Genomic DNA, 25432 nt, shown 5'->3' with positions numbered 1-25432 from the left:
AACCTTAAACCAATGCCTGCCCTTTGCCCCATCAAATCCACTTCTGGGCTCTTGTCTAAAGGAAGTAATCAAGGCTATGTGTAAACAGAAACAGTCTATGTACTCAGCACTGTTTCTACAGGAAAACCGTGGAAATAACCAGAGAGCCTAACAATAGACATATCCATGCAATGGAATTCCAAAGAAGCCATGGAAAATGAAGACACGGCCTATCTTTATCTGAGGCAGAAAGATAGAAAGATTACCCCTAGGTATTCTTTGTGGCAGATGAATGTTTATATGTCCATGCATAGGAAAAAAAAAAAAAAAAGCCTAGAAGGATATGCCAAAAGGTTTAGTATCATACCAAAACATTGATTCTCTCTCTAGAAGGAAACACTAAAGGTGATTTCTTCTTTTTGGCCAGTTTTTTACTACCTGAAACAGTTGGTCATCACACTATGGCCAGTACACCTGTTTCTGTACATAAGGCTTTGCTGGGACACAGCCACACTCCTTCACTTACCTCCCTTCTCTGGCTGCTCTCATGCAACCACAGCTGCAGTGGGGAGAATATGGCCCACAAGACTAAAATATTTGCTTTCTGCTCCTTTTTAGAGCAGGTTTGCCGACCACTGTTCTAAAGTGATCCTATATACATCAGAGGTGTGTTTAAAATATACTGTTCTGCTCCGAAGAATATTTATTCTCCAAATTTCAAATTTCAGCAAAATTCATTCATTCATCTAAACTACGAATCAGTCAACATTATTTGACGAGTGCCTCCTACGTTCCAGGCACTGTTTCAAGCACCATATCCACAGGAAACCTCTACCTTGAGGTTTAGCAGATGAATGAATGAAGAGGCAGAGGGCAACTTGCAGGGCAAGAGGAAAAGGAAAATCACAATCCCACAGCGGTATCAAGAGTTGGACTTGGGGGGTCAGGAGGCTGGGGGCAAAGGGGAGCGAGGCTTGGAGGAGGCCCGATTCTCAGTCTAACACTGGAACCGAGCCTCATGTCATCTCAGCCCCCCAGGGCTGCTGGCCGGCTGCTTCCACCTACCCAGAGACCCCACTTCAGAGCCAATGGACTCCACCACGAAATCCGCCGACCGCCCGACAATCCCGCTGTGGAGGCCAGGGCCCCACGCACGAACTTTCTGCATGCCTGCTTCAGGGCCAACTTGAACCTCAAAGGGGCTAGGAGAAAAGGGACAAAAAGCATTAAAGAAGGGCAAAGAAGGAACTAAATACAGCCATAAGCTGTTTTTTCCACTCCTTTTACCTGGAGTCCCAGTGTCCAGCCAAGCCCTTCCTCCACACAGGTGCGCCCACAGCCATTGTTATGTCAACAATTTAAGTACTGTGGCTGCCTTGGGGCACTCAGGTGGCCGCTAGGTGGGCTCTCAAAACACCCTGCCTCACACTATCCTTCCCATCATTCACCTTTTGAGTGCAGGGCTCAGCAGACCGCGAGCTCGGGAAGGTAAGAGAGTGCCTGCCTTCCTATATCCTGTTTATATTGTATGAATAAGGGGCACCTGGGTGGTGTGGTTGGTTGGGTGTCCAACTCATGGTTTCAGCTCAGGTCATGATCTCAGGGTCCTGGGATGGCGCCCCACATCAGGCTCCTTGCCCAGCACGGACTCTGCTTGAGATTCTCATTCTCCCTCCCCCCCTTGCCCCTCCCACCTGTGCTGCCTCTGCTCTCTAAAGTAAAGAAAATCTTTTTTTTTTTTTTTTTAAGATTTTATTTATTTATTTATTCGACAGAGATCACAAGTAGGCAGAGAGGCAGGCAGAGAGAGAGGAAGGGAAGCAGGCTCCCTGCTGAGCAGAGAGCCTGATGCGGGGCTTGATCCCAGGACTCTGGGATCATGACCTGAGCCAAAGGCAGAGGCTCTAACCCACTGAGCCACCCAGGTGCCCCTAAAGTAAATAAAATCTTAAAAAATATCTTGTAAGACAAAAAATAAGTTGAACAGGCTTTATCTCACACATGAACGAATGAGTTTTTTCTTTTCTTTCTTTCTTTTTCAAATGAATGAGCTTTAACTTTAGTATAGCAGAATAAAAAAAAGCAAAGGGGGTACCTGGCTGACTCAGTTCGTAGAGGAAGTAGCTCTTAATCTTGGGGTTGTGAGTCTGAACCCCATGTTGGGTGTAGAGATTGCTTAAATAAATATACTTTTTTTTTTTAAAGATTTTATTCATTTATTTATGAGAAACAGAGAGAGAGAGGCAGAGGAAGAAACAGACTCCCTGCAGAGTGGGGAACCCAACATGGTACTCGATCCCAGAACCCTGGAATCACAACCTGAGCCAAAGGCAGATGCTTAATGGACTGAGCTGCTCAGACACCCCAACTTTTTTTTTCTGAGCTTCATTTGTTTATTTTTCTATTTTTTAAAAAACTTTTCTAAACAGGCACCCCAACTTTTAAAAAAAATCTTTAAAAAGTTTGCTGAGATTCTCAGAACCCGATCATGCCTAGATTATTTCTCAAGGTAAATGGAATTTATTCTTTTCAGTCTAAAAGTGCCCCCAGGAGGGTTGGGGAGGATGAAGAGGGGAGGGTAACTGTGATGCCCACAGGCAAAGCTGTAGACCACGTCCCTTGGCTCCTGACTGCACTCATCTAGAGAATTTTAATGTAAACCATGGCAGATTTTACCCCCATGGCATTCCTGAACAGAGGCACACATTGAAAGAAAGAGAATCTTAGTTTATATAAGGGTGTATAGACGCACAGTCCATTTGCTCTCTATTACTGCTCCTTCTGGCTTCCCTGCCTCCCCCCAGCCCCAGACTGCCAGCATTTGATTTAAAGCAAGGCAACCGAAACCACAGTGCTGTTTTTGAGAACAGGCCAAATGTCTGTGTGCTGCTCTTAAAAAAAAGAAAAAAAAGAAAGAAAGAAAGAAAAACGTTTTTCAACAAAGCAGATCTCTTTGGCTCCTGCAGCCTGGGGAAGGAACCTTCGTGAGCCTGCCCAGAGCCGAGCACACCCCCAGAGAAGATGCAACTCCGGCTGGAGACTCACCTCTTTGGAATGTGGTGTCCCCCCCACGTGATGGCGATGCTGTATTTCCCCGGGGTGCTGGGGTAATACTCGAATGCATAGACTCCATCCAGAAAGCCTTTCTGTTTCACCAGCTCCTCTAGGCCCTCTGTGGGAAGAAAACACACCATTTTTTCCAAAGCAATTCCAGGCTCCCAACAAGAATCCAAAAGCCAAGAACAGAAAGACAGCAATATCCACAAGACGTAAGCCAGAGAGGGAAACGGGCTGCCTCAGAATGCGACCCCCTCAAAACTTGGGAGATTAATCCAAGCCTAAAAAATAGACCCATCTCTGCTTCTAAGTGTGGGGAAAAGGAAGATTTCCCACCTTACCAGCTTTCGAAAGCTCAGAGAACCTTCTACCGAGGTGGGGGCCAACAGGTCCTTGACCTCCTAGTCATATCTTAATTTTTCCTAATGATCATCACTAGCTGTCTTAGCCTCTCACGAAACGGTGGAGGGACACTGAGCCCTTACAAGTATTTGGCGTGGGTTTCCGCTTACTGTCCTGGCATATCTTTCAGCAGCCGTGAGAAGGCTTCTGCATGCTATCTACAAGAGAACAGGTTTCAGATGCTGTACCACAAACTCCAGGTTCAGCCATCAGGTAGAAACTTGTTTTATGTTGTGCCCTGAGGTTTGGCTGGGAAAGCCACTTAGCCAAGCGAGACTCCAAGGTCAGGGGGGAAAAAAAAAGCCTCGTTGGCTCCTGTAGCAACAAGCCAGCAGGGAGGGCAGTCCCGGAGCAACTTGGCTCCAGGTCTGGGCAGTCTAGAACCTTGGCCACCCTTCGAACACAGCCTTCCCCACAGCTTGGTGCTCTGTGATCAAATATTAACTTTCTGGAGCTCAGAGCACTCCTGCCCCAGCCTGTTGGGGATACAGAGGGTGGGAGCAACACAGAGACCACGCACATTCCCACAAGGCAGAAACCCATGGAGGGCCGCTACACCTACAGCCAGAAATGCTGGGGCAAACCCGGACAGAGCAGACCCTCGTCCTTGTGTCTGCGGTCTCCTTTCCCGAAAAGGGAAGAAGAAGGAGCTACAGAGTGCGACGCACCCCTCCACGATCAGCATTTATCTACAAAGAAAACTTAATCTCAGGGAATTTTATTTTCCTTCTATAAGCACTGATCATAGTAATTAGGTACTTGGCATAATTTCATAGTCTATAAAATGTAACCTGGAGTGGGAAAATTACTGGCTTTGGAGACTGTGCTTGCATTCCAGCTCAGATGCTTACAAGCTGTGTGACCTTGGGCAAGACCCCTCCTCTCGAGCCCACGTTTCCTCAAATAAAAAGTAAGCCACTTCAGGTTGTCGCTCCAAGGACAGCACTTTCCAAACTCCATTACATCACTGCTTTTTCTATTCCCAGAAGCCTTAAAATGGGGAGGCTGTCAAGCCACCACCGGTCCCACTGCACCCAGGACAGACGTTACTAATCAATCCCTGCCTCCTTCCCCCATGGAGCTCAGAGCACCTCAATTCTTTTATACCATTCTCTCTGGGATCGATCACAACTGCCTGTGACATGAAATCCATACACCAGGGCTGCAAAGCCAACCCAGGTCACACCTGACATGGGGAAACAAAGGAGCACTTACTAGGACCCTTCACAGTGACAGCGAGTTCCCCGCTTCCAGCAGCCTTGGTATCAACCTTGAAGTCTGCAGTCTCCCGGATGCGGACACCTTTGGGCTGCAAGCCTCGGCCACTGGTCCGGCAAGCGTTTGGACTACAGGCTGCAAACAGAGTTTTGACATCAATTCAACCTTTCATTCGTTCGAGTGGAGCGAGCCAAGGTAACTTGGAGCCACCTGCCAAGAAAATGTTTGCTCTGCACAGAGAATCTGCAGCAGCTGCCCAAGGCCAAGGGTCCTACTCAGGGAGCACACCAGGCTAGCAAATAAGGACACAACATAACTTTGTCCAGCCACACTGGGGTGGTGGGGCTGGGGGGTGACTTTGGCAAAGAAAGAAGGAGAAGCACAGCCTGCATTCGCTGTGCTCCTGGAACCCGCTGAATCCTGGCGTTTATCCTCTCGGTGGTGAAGGAGAGTTAAATCTCATTTCCACACTCAAGGGCCCAGTAATTGGGAAGACCCAATTTTTTCAAGTCTACTTGGAAAATGTAGCACTTGAAAACATCTGACCATGTTCCAAATTTTGGATCGGCCATTTCTAAAAGCCGAAATGTGATCAACTTCCACATGGAGAGCCAGGGGATAGTTCAAAAAGGAATCCATTCAACCATTCAACACCCCCTCAGCCAAGGCAGACAAACATTTTACTGCTGTCAGCAGGTAATCGGAATGTGGGTGGCTATAAATACAACAATTAGCAATAAACACCCCTCCCCATTTGATTTCTGGATCTAGTTTAAAAAACTAAAGTCAGAAGTCTAAAAATTAAGGACCGAAGTAGCTTCTAGTAATTTCTTACATGAGAGGTCCACAAAACTACCATTCCGTGGAGGTCATCAGAAGGCTAATAAAATACATCCCCGTACCCTAGGAATTCTTTACCAACATAGGAGACCTTTTTAAGTACAGAAATGAGAGAGCGGGGGTAAAATGTCATGTTGTTGACTAAGTAGCTTTCCTTTCCAAATTTAGCACTGCACATTTGACAGTTTTCTCTACGCCAGGAGTGGGATCGCAGACTCTAAAGGATGAAACTCTTTACTCCATAGAAAGAAGATAATGCCTCCTCTGGTACCCCCCTTCCTGCAATGTCCTCAGCTGGCTGCTTGGCAGACAACTATTTCTGGAAGAGACGTACCCACACTCTAGGAGTTAGAGAAGATTTTAGGTGGTTTGTAGACGAATATAAGTTGATGGCCACATTTTATGGCAAGTGACACTGGTTTTCCATTGTGAAAGGGGGATGAAGATTCTTTTTAATATAAAATCAGTTAAGTAGGAGAAGTGTGTCAAAAGAAAAACCCAATCAATTAAATTCTAAACACTACAAGTGACAAATGGACAACGCAAGAGATGAAAAGCATCATCCATTGAGTGAGAGGAAGTCAGAGAACAGTATCAGAACAGGAAAGCTGTTAAAAAAATGCTTTCTTGCGTTATGTCAAAGAGAGTTTTGTTTATGAATATGTTGGTTTTATTTTTTTTTTTCTTTGTCAAAAGGAGAAAACTTGATCATACCAGAAATAAGTCACAACAGGATGATAGGACTTCCCGTGGAGGGTTTTAATGTGCCTTAAAAAAAAAACAACCACTCATGGAAATTCTGAACATGGGTATTAGTCTCAACATCAAAAGGGTAACTGCTCCGTTCATAAAAACATGAAATGGAGCTGAAGGAAACCACTGAATTCTCTACCACTTTGAGATGTTTTAGACAAGTTTCAATGTAATGAGTGGGCTTGGGGTCCAGCTGGCCAAGTGATGCTGACGTGTATACTGTCATGTCCTGAGGTCACCAAGAGCACGGGCCCAAGGTGACGTGTGCGGGAAGCATGGGAACTGGGAGGAAAGTCCCACTCAACCCACTCAACCCTTACCCAGCGAGGTGCCTCTGGCCCAGTGCTCTCAGTTAGGAAGCCAACAGCTTCGGGGTCCAGGCTGACCCAGAGGTAGGATTCAGAAGAGGAAGCCAGCTCTACAGACGCAGAGGCAGAGGACAGAACAGGGAAAGGCAAGTATTGGTTAGAAAAGGCAGCAGAGTTGGAAAACAAAACAAAACAAAAAGAACAACCAAGTCAGAAGGAAAAGGAGTCTAACATTAGAGAAAAAATGCATGCTCTGGCTGCAGAAGGGGTTTAGCAGCAGGGTTAAGGGGTTGACAGAGACCTGGGTTCTCCTTGTACAGATGTCTAGTCTGTACTCACTGATGCCGTAATGTCATCTTACCCTTGGTGTATCCACCTGCAAACTGGAGAGGACCCCAGCGCCTGGAACATGCTGGCTGGGGTGACGGTTACATGCCATGGTGCTGAGCACACGGCAGCCAACAAAGGCCAAGCAGCAGGGGCCATGGGGCCATCCCACAGCTGCTGACTTCAGCCACAGGGACCAATGGCCTACAGAGCCTCAGTCCTGCAGCTCTCAGTGAGGACAACTCTCCTGTATGAGTGTTCTGGGGAGGATTCAATCAGTTAATACAAGTGAAGCACTTGGGTCATTGCTCGGCTCACAAGAAGATATCCGTATGAATACCTTGAGGACAAAGCAAGCCACTTCCCACTGCAGGGGCCCTGGCAGAAAGGGGACAGGTGCAATCCCAGCATGGCCCCCACTCTTCTCCTGGCCTCAGAGCTCAGCTGTGAGCACGGTCAGCCTCAAGGCCAGAAGCAGGGATAGCTGGCCACCCCAGCACTCACCTTCCCCGACCTGCACGATGAAGGGACTCTTGGGAATGGTGTCCCCCGCGAAGGAGACCTTGACCACGTGCGGGCCGGGCTGCACTGGTTTGTACACACACCGATACACCTGGTTTCCTTTGTCTTCCACCAGCAATTCCACAGTGTTCTTCCCCTGGGGATCCTCCACCTCAACACCAATGTCCCCCACACCAGCACCTGGAATAAAATAAGCACTCCAGGAGCCCCAGTCACCTTCTCAGAACACTCGCTGCAGATGAGCACAGGTGCAAAGTGCAGAAGGGAGGAGACAGGCACTTAGAAGGTCCACACCGAGATGCTAACAACCGTTTTCTGGTTTGGCCAGGAGGGTCATAAACTTTCCTTTTCCCCCCATTCTCTATTTTTAAAATTTCCTACGTTGAAAAGAAAGGTGACATTTCATGAAATGTATCATTAAAAAAAAATATGTGTATATATATATGTCTATATATATATATATGTCTCTCTCTCTCTCTCTATATATATATATATATATAAACTTCTATCGTTCTTCTCCTCACCCCCCAAACCTGGTATAGAATTTGGTCTAGTAGAGATTTTTAAAAAAATTTTATTTATTTATTAGAGAGAGAGGTAGAAGCAGATGACTCCCAGCTGAGCAAGGAGCCTGAGGTGGGGCTTGATCCCAGGACTCTGGGATCATGACCTGAGCCAAAGGCAGATGCTTAATCAAATAAGCCTCCCAGGTGCCCTTAGTAGAGGATTCTTAAAACTTAAGTTTCTTTGGAATAGTTATTTAACTAAGGCAGAAATGGGTACAGAAATTGATGGATTATTAATAATCAAACCCAAGCTTGAGTGTTAAGATCTTAAAGAAAAGCTGGTTTGGGGGGAGCACTTGGGTCGCTTAGTCAGTGAAGCATCTGCCTTGGGCTCAGGTTATGATCCCAAGGGTCCTGGGATCGAACCCCACGTTGGACTCTCTGCTCAGCAGGCAGCCTGCTTCTCCCTGTCCCTCTGCCTGCCGCTCCCTCTGCTTTTGCTCTGTCAAATAAATAAATAAAATCTTTTTTTAAAAAATCTTTAAAAAAAAAAAAAGAAAAGATAAGCTGGTTTTGAAAATCTATAAATATAACCAATACACTTGAAAAAGGGCACGTTTGATTTAAAAGATAAAAGGTCAGGCATCCCAAGCCTTGGGGTCCCCAAGGATTATCTCAGGCTCTGGAAGAAAGCCTGACCCACAATACCTGCCGTGTAGATATCGAAGTAGGTGGGTTTATTGGCGATGTTTCCGGCAGCTTCCAAGCCTGGGCCTTTTGCGGTGACTTTACTGGCATCTCCCTGTGCCTTGTCGACATTCACTTCAAATGGGCTCTTGGAGATGTGCTGTCCTGCAAACAGGACTGTAACCTACAAGTTGACAGATAGATGCAGTATAATCACTGCTCCCTGCCCAGGGAGACCCCACGTCAAGCCACATGCACTGACAATCTCGTCTTCCATCCTCCTAACTATCCACACAAAGGTGGCTGGAAACAGGAGCCCTCGTTAGACGGAGTGGGATCCCCACCTGGCTCCATCCACCACACGGCTGGGCCTTGGGACAGCATGTCTTTTACTGAACTAAAAATGCTTACATTGGATACGGGTGGCCTCTGTTAACAGGAAGCGAACCAACACTTCTAACTGAACTGGTAGACATTGGATCCTTTAAGACAGTTGCAGAAGGGGCCATGCCCCCCCCCCCCGAATATAAGGCACAGTTCCAGGATTTCAAACTTAGAGTCAAAATGTTTTTCAAGGGACCAAGATCACTCATGTGAGAAACAGTATAGATTTTCATTTAAAATTTGAGTCAGTTCTCATCTTTTAAATTTTAAGGGGTATGGAGTTGGATTTCATATGAATTGAACAAAATAATTACATCATACATGTTCCCTTTAGGATTTTTTTCCCCCAAATTCCTGATGTCCTAAGGGTATAAGAAAAACTGATAGTCAGGATTCCAGGTGACTTCACTAAAGGCCAAGGTGGTAGTAGGTATGATCTAGGTCTCAAAATATTGGCATGGTACACAGGGATTGACCTATGTGTGCTGTTAAAGACTTTCTTTTAGGGAAAGCTACACTCCTGGATCACCCTACTCTCTTGCAAGACTCCCTGGGCCCCTGTCCTATAAGCCAACTAGACAATACTCAACAGAACTCAAAATGTTGCTGAGACAAGGGACCTGGGGGTTAGACCCCCATCATTCCTCCAGGTGCATGACTGGGCCATTGGACTATACTCAGCTGGCTCTCAAGCTTCAATATGGAGAGACCCTCCAGAGCACCCCACAGGGGGATACTCAAGGAAGCACTGAAGACAAAGAACCCATAGCATCTATGGTGCAGGCATGTAGCTACAACCATTTGTTACCCAGACGGGAGTTGAAAACCACCTTACACTGCAAAGAACTGAGCAGCATTCAACCTTCCTAAGATACCCTCTCACACACACACTGATGCAAGCCTAGAAGAGCAATCCAAGCAACGGCCATGACACCTCATCTTACTTTGTGCAACCCGGTGACCTTGGGCAGATACTCCACAGAATATGTCTTGTTCTTGTCACTATCCGGGGTCACTTGTGCCTAGGACAGAAAATGAACAATAGTTAGAGAAGGTGCTGGGTGTGAGTAAAAGTACGCTGTACCAGCCAAGACCCTGTGGTGAGCTGCCAGGTCGGGCGCTGTCCTGGCTCTCTCCTGCCCCATTGCTGCTGAAGGATGCCCCAGGAAAGCAGCAGCTGAAAGTCACAGAAACAAAGTCACACGGCACAAATGTATAACCACGTCACAACTCCCCACTGTCTTAGGGCTGGAACTCAGCAGATGAGAAGGACCATAAAGCAAGTCATTTCAACCTTTAGTGGCTCAATAATTATGAAGAGCTTATGAAAGACCAGGCCTGGTGTCAGGAACCAAAAATAAAACAAATCAGGCATAATCCCTGCCCCAGTGGGAGAAACAGACCACATTCCAGTAAACAGAATTTCAGATGGTACTAGGCACTAGGAATAAGTCTTAAGAAGATAAGAAGAAGGAATGCATGTGCAAAGGCCCTGAGAGAGGAACCAAGTATAGTCAGCCTGGGAAGAAAGGAAAGCATCAGTTTTGTTATTGTTATTTTGGTCATCAGCATCTAAAAACCTCAATTTACAAGGCCTTTGCTAAATCCAAAGAATCCTTTATTTTATTAAACATTGTTAAAAAAAAAAAACCAAAACACTGTGTCCTTGGGTATCAATTTCTATTACCTTTCAAGGCACAGTCCTTGGGCAATTACTCTGACTACTCTAAGCCTCAGGATCCTCTTGGTAAAAAACAAATTTTATTGTGAGCTTTAATGAGGAAAATGGAAAGCACAGACCCCGGGCCTGCCACAAGCCTCCAGAGCTCCATGGAATGGCAGCATCTTCCAACCTACCTCCTCTTTGTTCCCTTCTGGGTCCTCAACAAACACCATCACGTCTCCTTGCCCAGCACTGATGGTGTCCACAGTGAACTTGGCTGGCTGCTTCACCATGTTTCCCGTAGGCTCAATTCCTGCCAGGTTGACACAAGCACATTATAAGCCGTGCAGGGCCTTGACAAAGACCATTACTCACCACGTTTCCCTCAGGGAACTGAGAGAAGGGACCCAGCCCTGCAGCTGCCATGTGGGAGACAGGGACACCTGTGACAAGGATTATCGAACAGGTCGAGAGCCCTAAATTTGTCCTTGTTATTTAATTTAATTTAATTTAATTTTTTTAAGTAGGCTCCACACCCAGTACAGAGCCCAGTGCAGGTCTTGAACTCACGACCTTGAGACCAAGACCTGAGCTGAGATCAAGAGTCAGGTGCTTGGGGCGCCTGGGTGGCTCAGTGGGTTAAAGCCTCTGCCTTCGGCTCGGGTCATGATCCCAGGATCCTGGGATCGAGCCCCGCGTCAGGCTCTCTGCTCAGCAGGGAGCCTGCTTCCCCCTCTCTCTCTGCCTCTCTCTCTGCCTGCCTCTCTGCCTACTTGTGATCACTGTCTGTCAAATAAACAAATGAATCTTTAAAAAAAAAAAAAAAAGGGTCAGGTGCTTAACCTACTAAGCCACCCTGGCACTCCTGTCCTTGTTATTTAAGTGATATCGGATTCTGGAATATTCAGAGCACTTCAGTCAGAAGTTTATAAAACTGTGAAAAATGATACAGTAATCATCAGTGGGGTTTGCCCCAAGGGAGGTAACACAGGGGAAGGAGGGATGAGGTGTGGGAGAAGGACTCATTTTTCATTAAAGACCATTTTCTATTACTTGAAATGCTTAAAAATGGCCTTGGATCAATATTTTTAAATTAAACTATTCATTTTGAGCTGACTGAGCAAATTATTTTGAGATACTCACATGCAGGTAAAAGAAATAATACCCTTTATCCACTTCCCCAAGGTTACCTTGTACAAAAACCCTAGTACAGTATCCCAAGGATCCTGGCCTTGACACCATCAGGACACAGAACATTTCCATCACCACAGGTATCCCTCATGCTACCCTATAGCCATACACATTCCCTCCCCACCCTACCTTCTCCTTACCCCAATAACTCCTAATCCATTCTCTATCTCCGCAATTTTATCACTTCCAGAATGTTACATAAATGGAATCACATTATGCAACCTTTTCAGTTGGCCTTTTCCACTATGTATAATCTTTTGGAGGGTTCACCCAGATGGGTGCCTCTAGCAATAGTTTTTCTTTTATTGCATATTCCATGATACAAATGTAGCACCATGTGTTTAACCATTCACCCACTGAAGGATATTTGGATTGTTTCCAGTTGTCTATTACTGATAAAGCTGCTATAAACATTAGTGTACAGGGCTGTGCCTGACCCCAAGATTTCATTCCTCTGGGATAAATGCCAGGGGGTACAACTGCTGGGTGGCATGGTAGTTGCACGTTTAGTTCTTATATATATATATATATATATATATATATTTTTTTTTTTTTTTTTAAGATTTTATTTATTTGACAGACAGAGATCACAAGCAGGCAGAGAGGCAGGCAGAGAGATAGGAAGGGAAGCAGGCTCCCCGCTGAGCAGAGAGCCGGACTCGGGGCTCAATCCCAGGACCCTTGGGATCATGACCTGAGCTGAAGGCAGAGGCTTTAACTCACTGAGCCACCCAGGCACCCCCACTTAGTTCTTTCAAAGAAACTGCCCAACTGTGTTCTCAAGCAGCTGCATTCCCACCAGCAATGGATGAATGATCTGGATCTGCTTTCTCTGCATCTTTGCCAGCATTTCGTATTATCACTACTTTCTATTTTAGCCATTCTGATAGATGTGTAGTGATTTATTTAAAAAAAATTTTTTTTAAAGATTTTATTTATTTGACAGAGAGAGAGCAACAAGCAGGGGAAGTAGCAGAGGGAGAGGGAGAAGCAGGCTCCCCGATCAGCAGGGAACCCTATGTGGGGTTTGATCGCAAGATCCCAGGATCATGACCTGAGCCAAAGGCAGCCATTTAACTGACAGAGCCACCCAGGCGCCCCAGATGTGTAGTGATTTTAATTTGTATTTTTCTCATGGCCAATAACACTGAACATCTTTTCATGTGCTTCTATGCCATTTGTATACCGTCTTCCAGGAAATGCCTGTTGGCATCTTTTGCCTATCTTCTAATTGGATTTTTTTTACCTACTGAGTTTTGAGCATTCCTTATGTATTCTAGATACTAGTTCTTCTTTGGATAAGGTGGCTCTCAAATATTTTCTCCGAGTCTTAAGCTTGTCTTTTCATCCTCTTAACTACAGAGTTTTAAATTGCTTTAAAAAGTTTTAGAGAGTGAAATTCAACTGTTGCCTCAGTAGCATTTTGAGTTCGATTTGAGGTGGTGTCCAGGTGGCCTGAGGGGTGGAGGCTGAGGTCTCTTATCTTGCAAGAAAGCAAGGTGGCCCAGTAGTACACCTTCACTCTGAGAAAGCAGTCCAATCCTCCTCTGCCAGGCCATGCTTTGGGGCACACTGAGAGACAGACCATGCTTCATGATATTTTTTATGTTCTTAATTTTGGTGAAGACCGACTTACCGTATTTTTCCCTTTAGGGATCATGCTTTTGGCGTCAAATCAAAAAACTCTTGGCCTAGTCCTAGATCCCAAAGAATCTCTTCTATGTTGTTGTTGATTTTCTGGAAGTTTATAGTAAGATATGGTCCACTTTGGGTGAGTTTTTCTAAAAGGTGTGAAACTTACTGTTTCTTTTCCTTTTTCTTTTTTTTCCCTTGGCCCAATTGCTCTGGAACCATGCATGGAAAAGGCTCTCCCCCACCCCACCCCCGAAGAGCTTTTGCACCTCTACTAATGATCAGTTTGCACAGCTGCAAACAGTTCTGGATTCTGTTCCGTTGATCCTTGTGTCTCTCTTTCTACCAATATCACATGGTCTTAATTGGGATGCCTTGATGAGTCCTGAACTCAAGTACACTGACTCCTCCCACATTTTTCTTCTTTTTCAAAAAAATCACTTTCCCTACCGTAGTTTCTTTGCCATATATGATTGATTGATCGACTGATTTTATTTTTTGCCATATATGCTTTAAATAATAATCTTTTCTGTATCTGTGAAGAATCTGGCTGGAATTTTAATAGAAACTATGTTAAACCTAAATGACAATTTGGGCAGAACTGACACTTTACTCTCTGACTTTTTCAATCTATAAAACCAGTACATCTCTTCATTTATGTAGGTCTTTTCTTTGATATCTTGTATTTTTTGTAGTTCTCAGCATAAAAAATCTTACACATTTTATTACATTTACACCTATTTCTCAATCTTCTGAGTGACTGTCAATGATACGGCATTTCTGAATTTTGATGTCCTCATGTTCATTGTGGTAAGCCTGTATGACAGACATTAGAGCATACAGAAGTACAACTGATTTTTGTATGCCAACTTTATAACCTGAGACCTTGCTGAATTCACTTATTCAAGGAGAGTTTTGGGCCTTTTTTGTATTTGATCTTCTTTTGTTATAGATTCTTCAGGAATTCCGACACAGACAAGTCATCTATAAACAGGGACAGCTTTATTTCTTACTTTCCAATATGTGTGTCTTTTATTTCCTTCGCTTGCCTGACTGCACTAAAACTTGCATCACGTTGTTGAATGGTGGTGAGCATGGACATCCTTGTCCTAGTCCCACTCTCAGGGGGTACACTCAGTATTTTGCCATTAATTATCATTGTAGATGTTGACTTTTTGTGGTAGCTACTCTGGATCAAATTGAAGAAGTTCTTCTCTAGCTCCCCTTTTCTGAGTTCTTATCATGGATGCCTGTTGAATTTGGTCAGATGCTTTTTCTGTACCAATTAATGTGATCATGTGATTTTCCTTTTTTAGCCTGTTAAGGTAGTAGGTTGTTTTCACTGATTTTCCAATAGTGTGCCAGCCTTGCATTCATGGAATAAACTCTGCTTGGTCATGATGAAGAATTATTTTCATATATTGCTAAACTCTATTTGCTACTATTCTGTTATATGATTTTTTTTAAATTTTTTAAGATTCTGAGTAACCTCTACACCCAACATGAGACTCCAACTTATAATCCCAAGATCAACAGTCGCATGCTCTACTGAATGAACCCGCCACATGCCCCTATAGTTTTGTATCTATATTCACAAGGGATATTGATCTGTAGCTTTTGGGGGGGGGGGGGGGGGGCGAATCACCTTTCTCTGATTTTTAGAGCAACACTGGCTTCATAAAATGAGCTGGAAAAAAAAATAATAAAATAAAAAAATAAAATGAATAGGAGAGTGTTCCCTCCTCATACTTTCTGGAAGAGATTGCATATAATTGGTGTTAATTCTTCTCTAAATGTTTGCTAAAATTCTCCAGTAAAACCACCAGGGCCTGGAGATTTCTTTTCCAAGGGTTTTTAAACTATAAACTTGATTTCTTTAATGGTTTCAGGGCCACTCAGGTTATCCATTTCATCTTGGTTGAGTTTTGGAAGTTTGTGTTTTTTGCAAAACGTCTATGGTTGTTATACCTATATATTTTTTTATACCATGTTCTTTCTTCCTATAATTCAAAGATTCCTTTTTTCCTTGTTCCCCTGCTACCTAAGATGTAGCTTGGTGTGGACTATTTATTTATTGGTGGCAGTGGGTAGGTAGCAGTTTTATCCTGTTTGGGTTTAGCTCAGCTTCTTGATTCTGTATGTTTATGTCTTTTGCCAAATGTAGAAGTTTTCTGCCAAATTTGGGAGTTTTCAGCCCTGCCCTCTTTTTCCTCTCCTCTGGGTCCCCTGTGACATGAATGTTAGATGTTTTGTTATTGTCCTGTAAGTCCCTGAGACTTTGCTTGTTTCTTTGTTTTTCAGTCTACTTGCTCTGTTATGCAGTTTGGGCAATTTTTATTCTCTTTTCTTCCAGGTCACGGATTCTTTTCTCTGTCCTTCCATTCTGCTATGGAACTCATACCCTGAGTTTTTATTTGAGTTAGTGCATTTTTCAGTTCTAAAACCTTCATTTGGTGCTTCTTTATATCTTCTATTTCTTTGCTGAGACAGTCTATGTCCTTGCTGAGCTTTTCAATTTTTTCGCTTGTTTGACATAGAATTGTAAGTGCTTGTTGAAGCCTTTTTATAATAGCCACACTAAATCTTTATCAAATAAGTCTAACAGTTGTTATCATCTCGGTGTTGGCATCAATGGACTGCCTTTTTTCATTCAGTTTGAGAGCTTCCTGGTTCTTGGTGTGATGAGTGATTTTTTTTTTAAAAAAACTGGGTATTGTGTTATAAAACCTGGGTTTTATTTAAATGTTCTGTTTTAGATGCCTTTTATAATGCTGATGAATCAGGGGAAGGGAGAGTGCATGCCTTGTTAGTGTCAACGGGGGGAGAAGTCCAGGTTCCCTATTCAACCTCCACTGACACTCAAAATGAGGGGGGCTCCTCATTACTAGCAGGTGGAAGTGGGAGATCCAGCTCCCCACTGGGCCTCCATCTGTGGCTGAAAGGGGTAGGAGCACCTCATTGCTACTGATATCGTCTACTGACATCTCCTTACCGCTAGACTGTGATGAGAGTCTAGGCTCCCCACTTGGCTCTTACTGGTCTAAGTGGGGGCTGAGAGGCCACAGTTTTTCCTGGGATGCTTGGCTGTAGAAGAGCAGTTAGTGTCTCACAGGCTTCTGTCCTGCGAGGCTGCCCTTTCCTGTCCCTCTGGCCAGAGAGAGCAGGCATCTGTTTTTGCCTTTTGTGTTTCAGGTACGTGGCTTCCCCACACCCAGTCGGATATACAGGGGGTGGGGGGAAGCAAGCCCAGGGAACTCACTACTCTGTCAGCCCCTGGGTCCTGAGATCTGGAACCCATTTCTCTTATTCCCTTTCAGAGTCTCCTTATGTTTATCTTATATAAAATGCCCAGGAATTTTGTACTCAGCAGAAGCAATTAGGAAAAGTATTTCTACTCTATCATCCCCAGAAGAAGAAGTTCAAGGAGTCCTATTTTAAAAGTTCTTTTCATGGGGCGGGGGGGTGGTGCCTGGGTGGCTCAGTTGGTTCAGCGTCCGTCTTCAGCTCAGGTCACGATCTCAGGGGCCTGGAATCAAGCCCCACATATGGCAGGGCTCCCTGCCCAGTGGGCAGTCTGCTTCTCCCTCTGACCCCCTGCCCCCACTCCTGTGCACATGCACTCCCTCACTCCCATGCTCTCACTCCGCTATACAGACACAGAGAGCGGTCTACTGAAGCCCCGGGTACCTATCACCTTGACGCCACAACTCATGGCCAGTCCTGCTTTACATCTTCACCCCTACCTCTCCCCTCCTCCTGTACTATTTTTGGTACAAATCCTAGACCTCACATCTTTATTTTTTAAAGATTTATTTTAGAGGATGGGGGGAGGGGCAGGAGAAGAGAATCTTCAAGCAGACTCCCTGCTGATCCTGGAGCCTGATGTGGGGCTCTATCTCATGACCCTGAGATCACAACCTGAGCTGAAAGCAAGAGTTAGACCCTCAACTGACTGAGCCACCCAGGTGCCCGTAGACCTCTTATCTTTAATCCATAATCATTCACCATATATCTTTAAGAGATGTCTCTAGAATATCCACATCAAAAAAATTAATAATTCCTTAAAACCATCAAATATTCAGTGTTCCTATTCCCTAGGACCCCTCACAAGGAAGGGTGCTCATGGTAGGCTCTGCAGTGAATGCTTCACAGAACGTGGGTTTTTAGGAAAGGTTTCTGCTTAGCTCACAGAGGCATGCTTTCAACACACCTCACCTGCAAGCGAGCCCCCCACAAAGATCTGTTTGTGGCTGTAGGTCTGCCTCACTCCAGCCCTCCAGATCCTTTCAGGGAACGGGTCTCAGAAAGCAGATCTGCAAGTGCCAACCAGCTGCTAACTGTAATCTGGCCGCTGTCCAAAATATAAAACGAAGAAAACCTCTCAATCCTTTCAGAAACTAGAGGATGAGGTGTGCTCTATGCTCTTTGGCTCAGCTGGCAAAAATGAAGCAATTGTGGCCACAAGAGAGACAGAAAACTGCCTCTGCCCTCGGGTTTACCACAGGACAAAGACATTATCTTAAGGCCCTACCCATGTAGCTTCACGTGTGGCCCTGTGGCCTAAAATGACACTTGATCCTCCTACTTAAGAAGAAAAAAGGGGCGCCTGGGTGGCTCTGTAGGGGTTAAGCGTTTGGCTCTTGATTTTGGTTCAGGTGATTATCTCAGGGTCGTGAGATTGAGCCCCATGTCGGGCTCCGCGCAGGGCATGGAACCTGTTTGGGATTCTCTCTCTGCCCCCTCCACCCTGACACTGCCCTCCTCCACTCATACTCATTCTCTCTCTCAGAAACAAAAAGAGAGAGAGAGAAACAGACATAGAATTACCATATAATCCAGCAAAATCCCTTCCAGGAGTAGACACAAAAAATTGAGCGCAGGGATTCAGCTACTTGCTTATCACGATCGCAGCAGCATTACCCACAGGAGTTAGAAGGTGGGAGCAATCCCAATGTCCACTGACAGAAGACTGGATGGGCAAGACGTGGTATATCCACACACTGATGTATATTATTCAGTGTTGATGTGTATTATTCAGGTTTAAAAAGGAACAAAATTCTGACACATGCCACAACATGGATGAACGCTGAAAACATCACACTAAGTCAAGTAGGCCACATACAAAAGTACAAAGAGTGTAGGATTCCACTTACCTGAGGTACCTAGAGTAGGCAAATTCATAGAGACAGGAAATAGAATGATGGTTGCCAGGGGCTGGGGGAGCGGGGGAGGGAAGGCTACAGTTTAATGGGATTAGAGTTTCAGTTTGGGAAGATAAAAAAGTTCTGGAGGTGGACGGTGGTGATGGCCACATGACACAGTGAATGTACTTAATGTCACTAAGTGGTACATTTTAAAATGGTTAAAATAAGAAATGTGTTATGTATATTTTACCACAGCCAAAAAAAAAAAAATATGTACCTACGCATACATACATATAGGGGTGTGTATTTTTTTTTTTTTTAAGGTGTGTTTCCTCCACAAGGACACAACACTTTAAAAAAAAGACAGATGAGAGGCACCTGGCTGGCTCAGTCACTGAAGCATGTGACTCTTGATCTTAGGGCTGTGAGTTCAGGCCCCATGTTGGGGTGTAGAAAGGACTTAAAAATAAAATCTTTAAAAAAAAGGCAGATGAAGGAAACGGCAATGACCAGCCACATTCCTAACTGTAGCAAACAGTCATTTTCTAGAAAACAGCATCGTGAAAGGAAACCGTTTCACAGTAACAATGGGGAAGCCGGACAGCCAGTGATAAGATGACTGCAAATAAGCATTTTATGCCTTGATGAGATCTGATCCACCTAACCGGTTTTGTGCACAAGAGGTTTTGTCGACAAGAGATTTATTTGGCCGTTTGAAGCTTTTTTTTTTTTTTTTTTTAGATTTTATTTATTTATTTGTGAGAGAGAGAGAGAACAAGGCAGGGGAGGGACAGAGGGAGAGGGGAAGCAGACTTCCCACTGAGCAAGGACCAGCCCCCGCCCCCCGCCGCCCCCCACATGGGGCTCAACCCCAGGACCCTGAGATCACGAGCTGAGCAGAAGGCAGACGCTTAATCGACTGAGGCACCCAGATGCCCCAGCTGTTTGAAGCTTTTTGCCATGAAGGAAGCATAACCTTGAAAAATCCGAGATTCCTTATTCTAACCATGACCTTTGGCTCAGAGCAGGCATGTTTAAAGCAAGCAGGGACACGCCAACCCTCCAGGGAATGCACCTCCGGAGAGGGCCTCCAACAACGTCCCCAGGCCCTACACAGACACAATTGCCTGGAAGCACCACCTCCATGCCCAATGGAACCTCAAACGGGATTGTTCCAGAACTATCAGGCTGTCTCCGCTGTTCTAAATCATGCTAAAAAGACAGATGAAAAAACCCTGACTACTAAGACTGAGAACCGCACACACCACCACTGCCCTGGTGGGGAAATGCTATCTTCAAAGGCAATGTGTATGGGATATCCTGTTACATGACAAGCACTCTGAACCCTTCAGAAAGTCAGTGTTATTTAAAAAAAAAAAAAAAAAATTGCGGGCAGGGCGCCTGGGTGGTACAGTTATTTAAGTGTCCAACTCTTGGTTTCGGCTCAGGTGGTGATCTCAGGGTCGTGAGAATGGCCCCTGCATCCGGCTGCTTGCTCAGTGTGGATCCTGCTTAAGACTCTCTCTCTCTCCCTCTCCCTCTCCCTCTGCCCCTCCCCACCTCCCTAAAAATAAATTAAAAAATCTTTAGGGGCAAAAAATTTTTTTTCAGGGAAATCATTCCAGATTACAAGAGTCTAAAGAAACAACAAATATAATATGTGAATTTTTTTTTTTAAGATTGTATTTATTGAAAGACAGAGAGAGAATGAGAGGGAGAGAGAATCTGAAGCAGACACCGCACTGAGCCCAGCCCAGCATGGGGCTCAATCACACAACTGCGAGGTAGAGACCTGAGCCAAAACCAAGAGTCCGACGCTTAACCCACGGAGCCACTCAGATGCCCTCAGCATCATTCATCTGAGCACTCAGAGGAATCTTAATCCGATCCCGGTTTATAAAACCATAAAATCTATAAAAGATGATTTTAGGACAAGAGTGAAATGTTCATATAAACTGGATATTAGCTTGTATGAAACTGTTAATTTTCGTATGTGTGATCATGAATATTGTGGTTAGGCAAGAGGCTACCCTACTTTTAGGAGAGGCTTCCTGATGTACCGTCATGGTGCCCGCACTGATTTTCAAAGAATTCAATAACCCCACACACACACACACACAGACACACACACAAAGAAGGGCTAAAGAAAACTGTTATGTTGGAATGGTTAGCGTGGCAGATTCTAGCAGAGGAGATACAAGATGTTTTGTGTCTCTAAATGTCATCCCAGCTGTGGTTACAAAAATTAAGACACAGAATGCATTCCTTCCCTTCTCCATAAAGAAGGGAAATCAACTGTATCTCACTATGCTCCTCTTTACCAGAAACCACACCGGGCTGAAATGCAACTGTTCTTTAAAAATCGTTCTTTAAAAAGCTGGTGGGGCACCTGGGTGGCTCAGTGGGTTAAGCCTCTGCCTCCAGCTCAGGTCATGATCTCAGGGTCCTGGGATCGAGCCGTGCAACGGGCTCTCTGCTCAGCAGGGAGCCTGCTTCCTTCTCTCTCTCTGCCTGCTTCTCTGCCTACTTGTGATCTCTCTCTGTCAAATAAATAAATAAAACCTTTAAAAAAAAAAAAAAAAAAGCTGGAATGCTTGAAGTCCGGTGCCAACCATGACACCATAAAGCCTCAGCATGCCTTCAACCCACCGTACCGTTCTGAACAGAACAGTGCCCCGTAGCAGCCTTGGTGATCATAAACAGGATGTCTCAGCAAGGAAGTGTGTGGGGGTCCCAAGAGCTCCCTCCCCACCGGAACAGCTGAAGCAGCAAGAGCATGACCAAAGCAGAAAGGAATCATCAGCCACATGACCCAGGCTCTGGTCCACTCCCATCACTGACAGTGGAGATCTGGGGTAGGCACCCCCACCTCCAGTGGATTGGGCCTCTGATTCCTCAACTGAAAAGTGGGAAAAAATAATTCTCTCTTCAACCCAGGGTTACTGCACTAAAATCACAATGCTACAAACTCCTCGCTCTCCATCGGGTTAAAGCTGCAGTGTCTCTCAGAGTCTAGATTCGTGCAGCAGCAATGTTGGTCACAAACAAATGGACCCTGGGGCACCTGGGTGGCTCAGTCATTAAGCATCTGCCTTCAGCTCGGGTCATGATCCCAGGGTCCTGGGATCAAGCCCCACATTTGGCTCCCTGCTCAGCAGGAAGCTTGCTTCTCCCTCTCCCACTCCCCCTGCTGTGTTCCCTCTCTCGCGGTCTCCCTCTGTCAAATAAATAAATAAAATCTTAAAAAATAAACAAAACAAAACAAAAAAACCTTGAGGTAAAAAACAGCTGATAAAGGAGGCCTGGGGTCTCAAAGAGGATGCTAAGAATCTTCCCCCTGCAGCCACATAACCATGTCTAAGACCAAAGGACAAAGGCTCAAACCCAACAAGACCAGTACTTACCTCGTCCATAGGCCCTGGCTTTCTTCGGGTTGAGTTTGGGTTTAAGAGGAGCCCCGGGCTTGAGCTTGGCTTTAGGGAACTGGGACAGGTAAGTCATCACCGAGTGCTCGTCCACATCTGGATGAATAATTTCTTCAGGAGTGATGACCTAGAATAAAGTGTGGTAGGTCAACGCCCAGAACAACTCACTGATAACAGTCAAGGATTTGCAAATGTGCCTTAGGCCAACCACTACAAATTGAAGAAACTGAGTCAAGCTCTAAACTAAGAGAAATTATATTAAAACCACACGCTAATGTAGTGTTCTTAACCTTTTAGAGGTGTCACTCTTCCTTTTGGAAGCTAAAGACCCCTTCCAGACAATTCTACATGTAATTTCCAGAGATGCACACCCTTCCCTGGGAAAAAAAACTCACTCATCCCCCAGAGAAACTTTCGAAAAGGGGTAAGCTATATCAGGTGAGAAGAAACAAATACACATCAGATTGGAGCATATCACCAAAAAGCACATAAATTATCCTTTTCCCTTGTTCATCTTTTCATTGCCTCCATCTCTATTAACTCTGTTACTAATAAAAAATAGTCATAAAAACAAAGAGACAACCCGGCAACATATTAAACTTGCGATCTTGTTACAGACTTGGATGTTTGTATCTTCCCAAAGCTCTTTTTTTTTTTTTTTAAGCTTTTATTTCTTTGACAGAGACAGATCACAAGTAGGCAGAGAGGCAGGCAGAGAGAGGAGGAAGCAGGCTCCTTGCTGAGCAGAGAGCCTGATGTGGGACTTGATCCCAGGACCCTGAGATCATGACCTGAGCTGAAGGCAGAGGCTTTAACCCCCGAGCCACCCAGACGCCCCCTCCCAAAGCTCTTATGCTGAAGCCCTAACCCCAGGATGATGGGATTAGTAGCCTTTGGGAGGTGAGTAGGTTAAGATGAGGTCAGGAGGATGGAGCCCCCATGATGGGATTAGTGCCCTCGTGAGAAGGGGAGGAAAGAGCAGATCTCTGTGTCTATGCCCTGTGAGGACACAGCAAGAAGCCAGAGGTCTACTAGTCACCAAGAGGGCCCTCCTCACCAAACGCTGAATCTGCTTGCACGCTGCTCTTCGCCTTCCAGCTTCCAGGTGCCTTCCAGCTTCCAGGTATGAGAAACAAGCCCCTGCTGTTTACACCATCCAGTCTACCGTATTTTGGCAAACAGCAACCTGAGCCGACTAAAATGGGTTTCAGGACATTATGAGCTGTCCAAAGAAATAGGGAGGAATGAATTTCTCCTGAATGTAGCCTAGGAGCAAGATTATGCTCATGCTGGACAGGTGGCCCCCCCAGAGGCATCACAGCCTCAGGTCCACCACCTGACCCAGCCCTAAACAGTCACCAAAACAGCACTCTGCCCCCAACTAGGGTGCTGAGGAGCTAAGGCACTACCCCTCAGACCCAAAAGAAGGCCCTGTCTCATGAACCAGGTTAACCAAATGCAGAGGAACAACTTCTATACCCTGCTTCCCTCATCCCACAGGAAAACAGAACAAAACAAACTGCCAGAGAACATTCTGAGAGTTAGCCTTCAGCAACAAAATGGCTACTTGGGTTTGAACAGTTGCCTTCACCCATTCCGTGAAATGTAGGATGTGCGTTGATTTGGTATTTCTTCCAGGAAGCTCCTTCAACAACTGTACAGTGCCAACATCACACGAACATCAAAAGGAGATGGTTTTAGGTTTAAGAGGAGATGGAAAACATACCACACCACTTACTAAGGATGGAAGAGCTAAGAAATGGGCCACGAAGCAGAGACATGATGTCAAAACCAAACCAAAGAAATACAGGAAAGTTTTTCTCCCTCCCGAGGGATCCTATTACAAAAGACATGGAACTCCACTCTGAACACCAACTTAGACCATCATGTGACCTGGGGTGAGGTCATCCATCCATGGCACTGGCTCCCTACAACTGCTCTTGACCAGGGCTTCAAACATGGGAGTCTCGGGGAGTTTCTTAGCTTCCTTGCAAAACCCTGGAAGACAGCACCTCAATTACACAACGTGGCTACTGCTGAAGGTGTCCAAGAGTTGCTCAATCTCCAAGTTCTCCTGTTACGTTCCTGTGATAGGATTATGAGCAATACAAATTTTTCCACAATTTCCAATAATGGTAGGTTATCCCGGTTTAAATTTTTTTCAAAGTTCTAAGTCCTGTGACTTCCCCTAAGATATCAGATTTTAAAAAAGACTTTTTAAATATGTAAAAAGTGGTCAAATATTGGCTATTCCTTACAGTACAACCCAATCATTAAAGTCTACATTTGCAGTCTGGTGTTCCAAGATAGTCTTTAAGATCTTTGGAGCAAAATTACTATAAGATTTGCCACATGTGATGAAGAGCGATGTGAAGATTTTTGAACAATCTACAAGCACCCAAGTCAACGAGAACCTATTATTATGGGTAAACTGAGGAAGACGGGAGCGTGCCAGAGGCAGTACTCTTGGAAGGCTCACGCTGAGGAGGTCAGACTACAAACAGGCATCCGCAGAGTGCCAGAACCAGCTGGAGGGTGGAAACAGCCTCCGGGCACATGGCGCTGCTTGTACGCCTACCTGTGGGACCCCCAGCCAGTCGTCTGCTTGCTGCATAGCTTCCCGTGCATTATCCACAGGCTTTCGTGGATCCCACGATTCCCAGTCTGGGCACAGACCTGTTAACGTAACACAAAAGATTCCGTTAATATTAGCTGACAGAAGAGATTGAAGGAAGCCCGTGCTTAAATTAAACCCTTTTGGTATCTTAATTCAGAGAACAATTTCTTCCAAAAATCACAGTCAACTAGATACTTTAAGGGCAAAAAGTATCACAGATAGGAGTATGCCAAACTATTCTGAGACTAAGCTGAGACTTCTCTCTCAGGCCGTTGTTTTCTTGCATTAACAGAGAGATTATCCATTCCTTGAAGGTGTGGTAGATATAAATCAAGTCTGTAAAACTCCTTGGGCCTGGTGACTTTTTGCAGGAAATTTTTTTTTTCTCCTACCACCTTCAAACTTCTGTACTCTGGTCACCAAATGTGTAGGATTCACACCAGCTGGATAGCCTACAACTAACTCAAATCTGACATTATCTACATGGAGACAGAGTCAGATCCTGCAGGTGAAGGGCTCAGGTCCATAAGACAGCCCCCCCCCACCCCCCACCCCCGCTTCCTCCACTTCGGAGATCAACTGCAAGTCCAGCTTACCACCTGGGCTTCTAACAGACCAGCTATAAATTGGAGGTTCCCACAACTCTTCCTCAACTCACTTACTAGAGTGGCTAGTAACTCAGGAACTCAGGAAAACAGTTTAAGCACTAGATTACCCATTTATTATAAAAGCATACAGCTCAAGGCCAACCAGATTAAAGAAATGCACATGGCAAGG

At 45.1% G+C, this 25432-nt stretch overlaps 1 protein-coding gene across 4 annotated transcripts in view; it reads right to left on the bottom strand.

Moving 5' to 3' along the window:
• The window catches only part of LOC111144333 (filamin B), a 144175-nt gene that overhangs the window by 59339 nt on the left and 59404 nt on the right, over nt 1–25432 (bottom strand). For all 4 annotated transcript variants that reach the window (XM_022498584.1, XM_022498585.1, XM_022498586.1 and 1 more), the window contains exons 3-11: nt 24617–24714; nt 22018–22165; nt 10841–10959; nt 9928–10005; nt 8621–8783; nt 7389–7586; nt 4654–4791; nt 3025–3151; nt 1045–1181 (exon numbers count right to left, since the gene is read on the bottom strand). In XM_022498584.1, coding sequence (XP_022354292.1) covers nt 1045–1181; nt 3025–3151; nt 4654–4791; nt 7389–7586; nt 8621–8783; nt 9928–10005; nt 10841–10959; nt 22018–22165; nt 24617–24714 — 1206 coding nt within the window. The remainder of the gene's footprint in view (nt 1–1044; nt 1182–3024; nt 3152–4653; nt 4792–7388; nt 7587–8620; nt 8784–9927; nt 10006–10840; nt 10960–22017; nt 22166–24616; nt 24715–25432) is intronic.

The sequence above is a fragment of the Enhydra lutris genome, unplaced genomic scaffold, assembly GCF_002288905.1.
Source record: "Enhydra lutris kenyoni isolate GAN:26980312 unplaced genomic scaffold, ASM228890v2 scaffoldscaffold10, whole genome shotgun sequence".
NCBI lineage: Eukaryota > Metazoa > Chordata > Mammalia > Carnivora > Mustelidae > Enhydra > Enhydra lutris.
The sequence above is the reverse complement of the archived record's forward strand: the minus strand, read 5'-3'. Positions and strand labels throughout refer to the sequence as shown.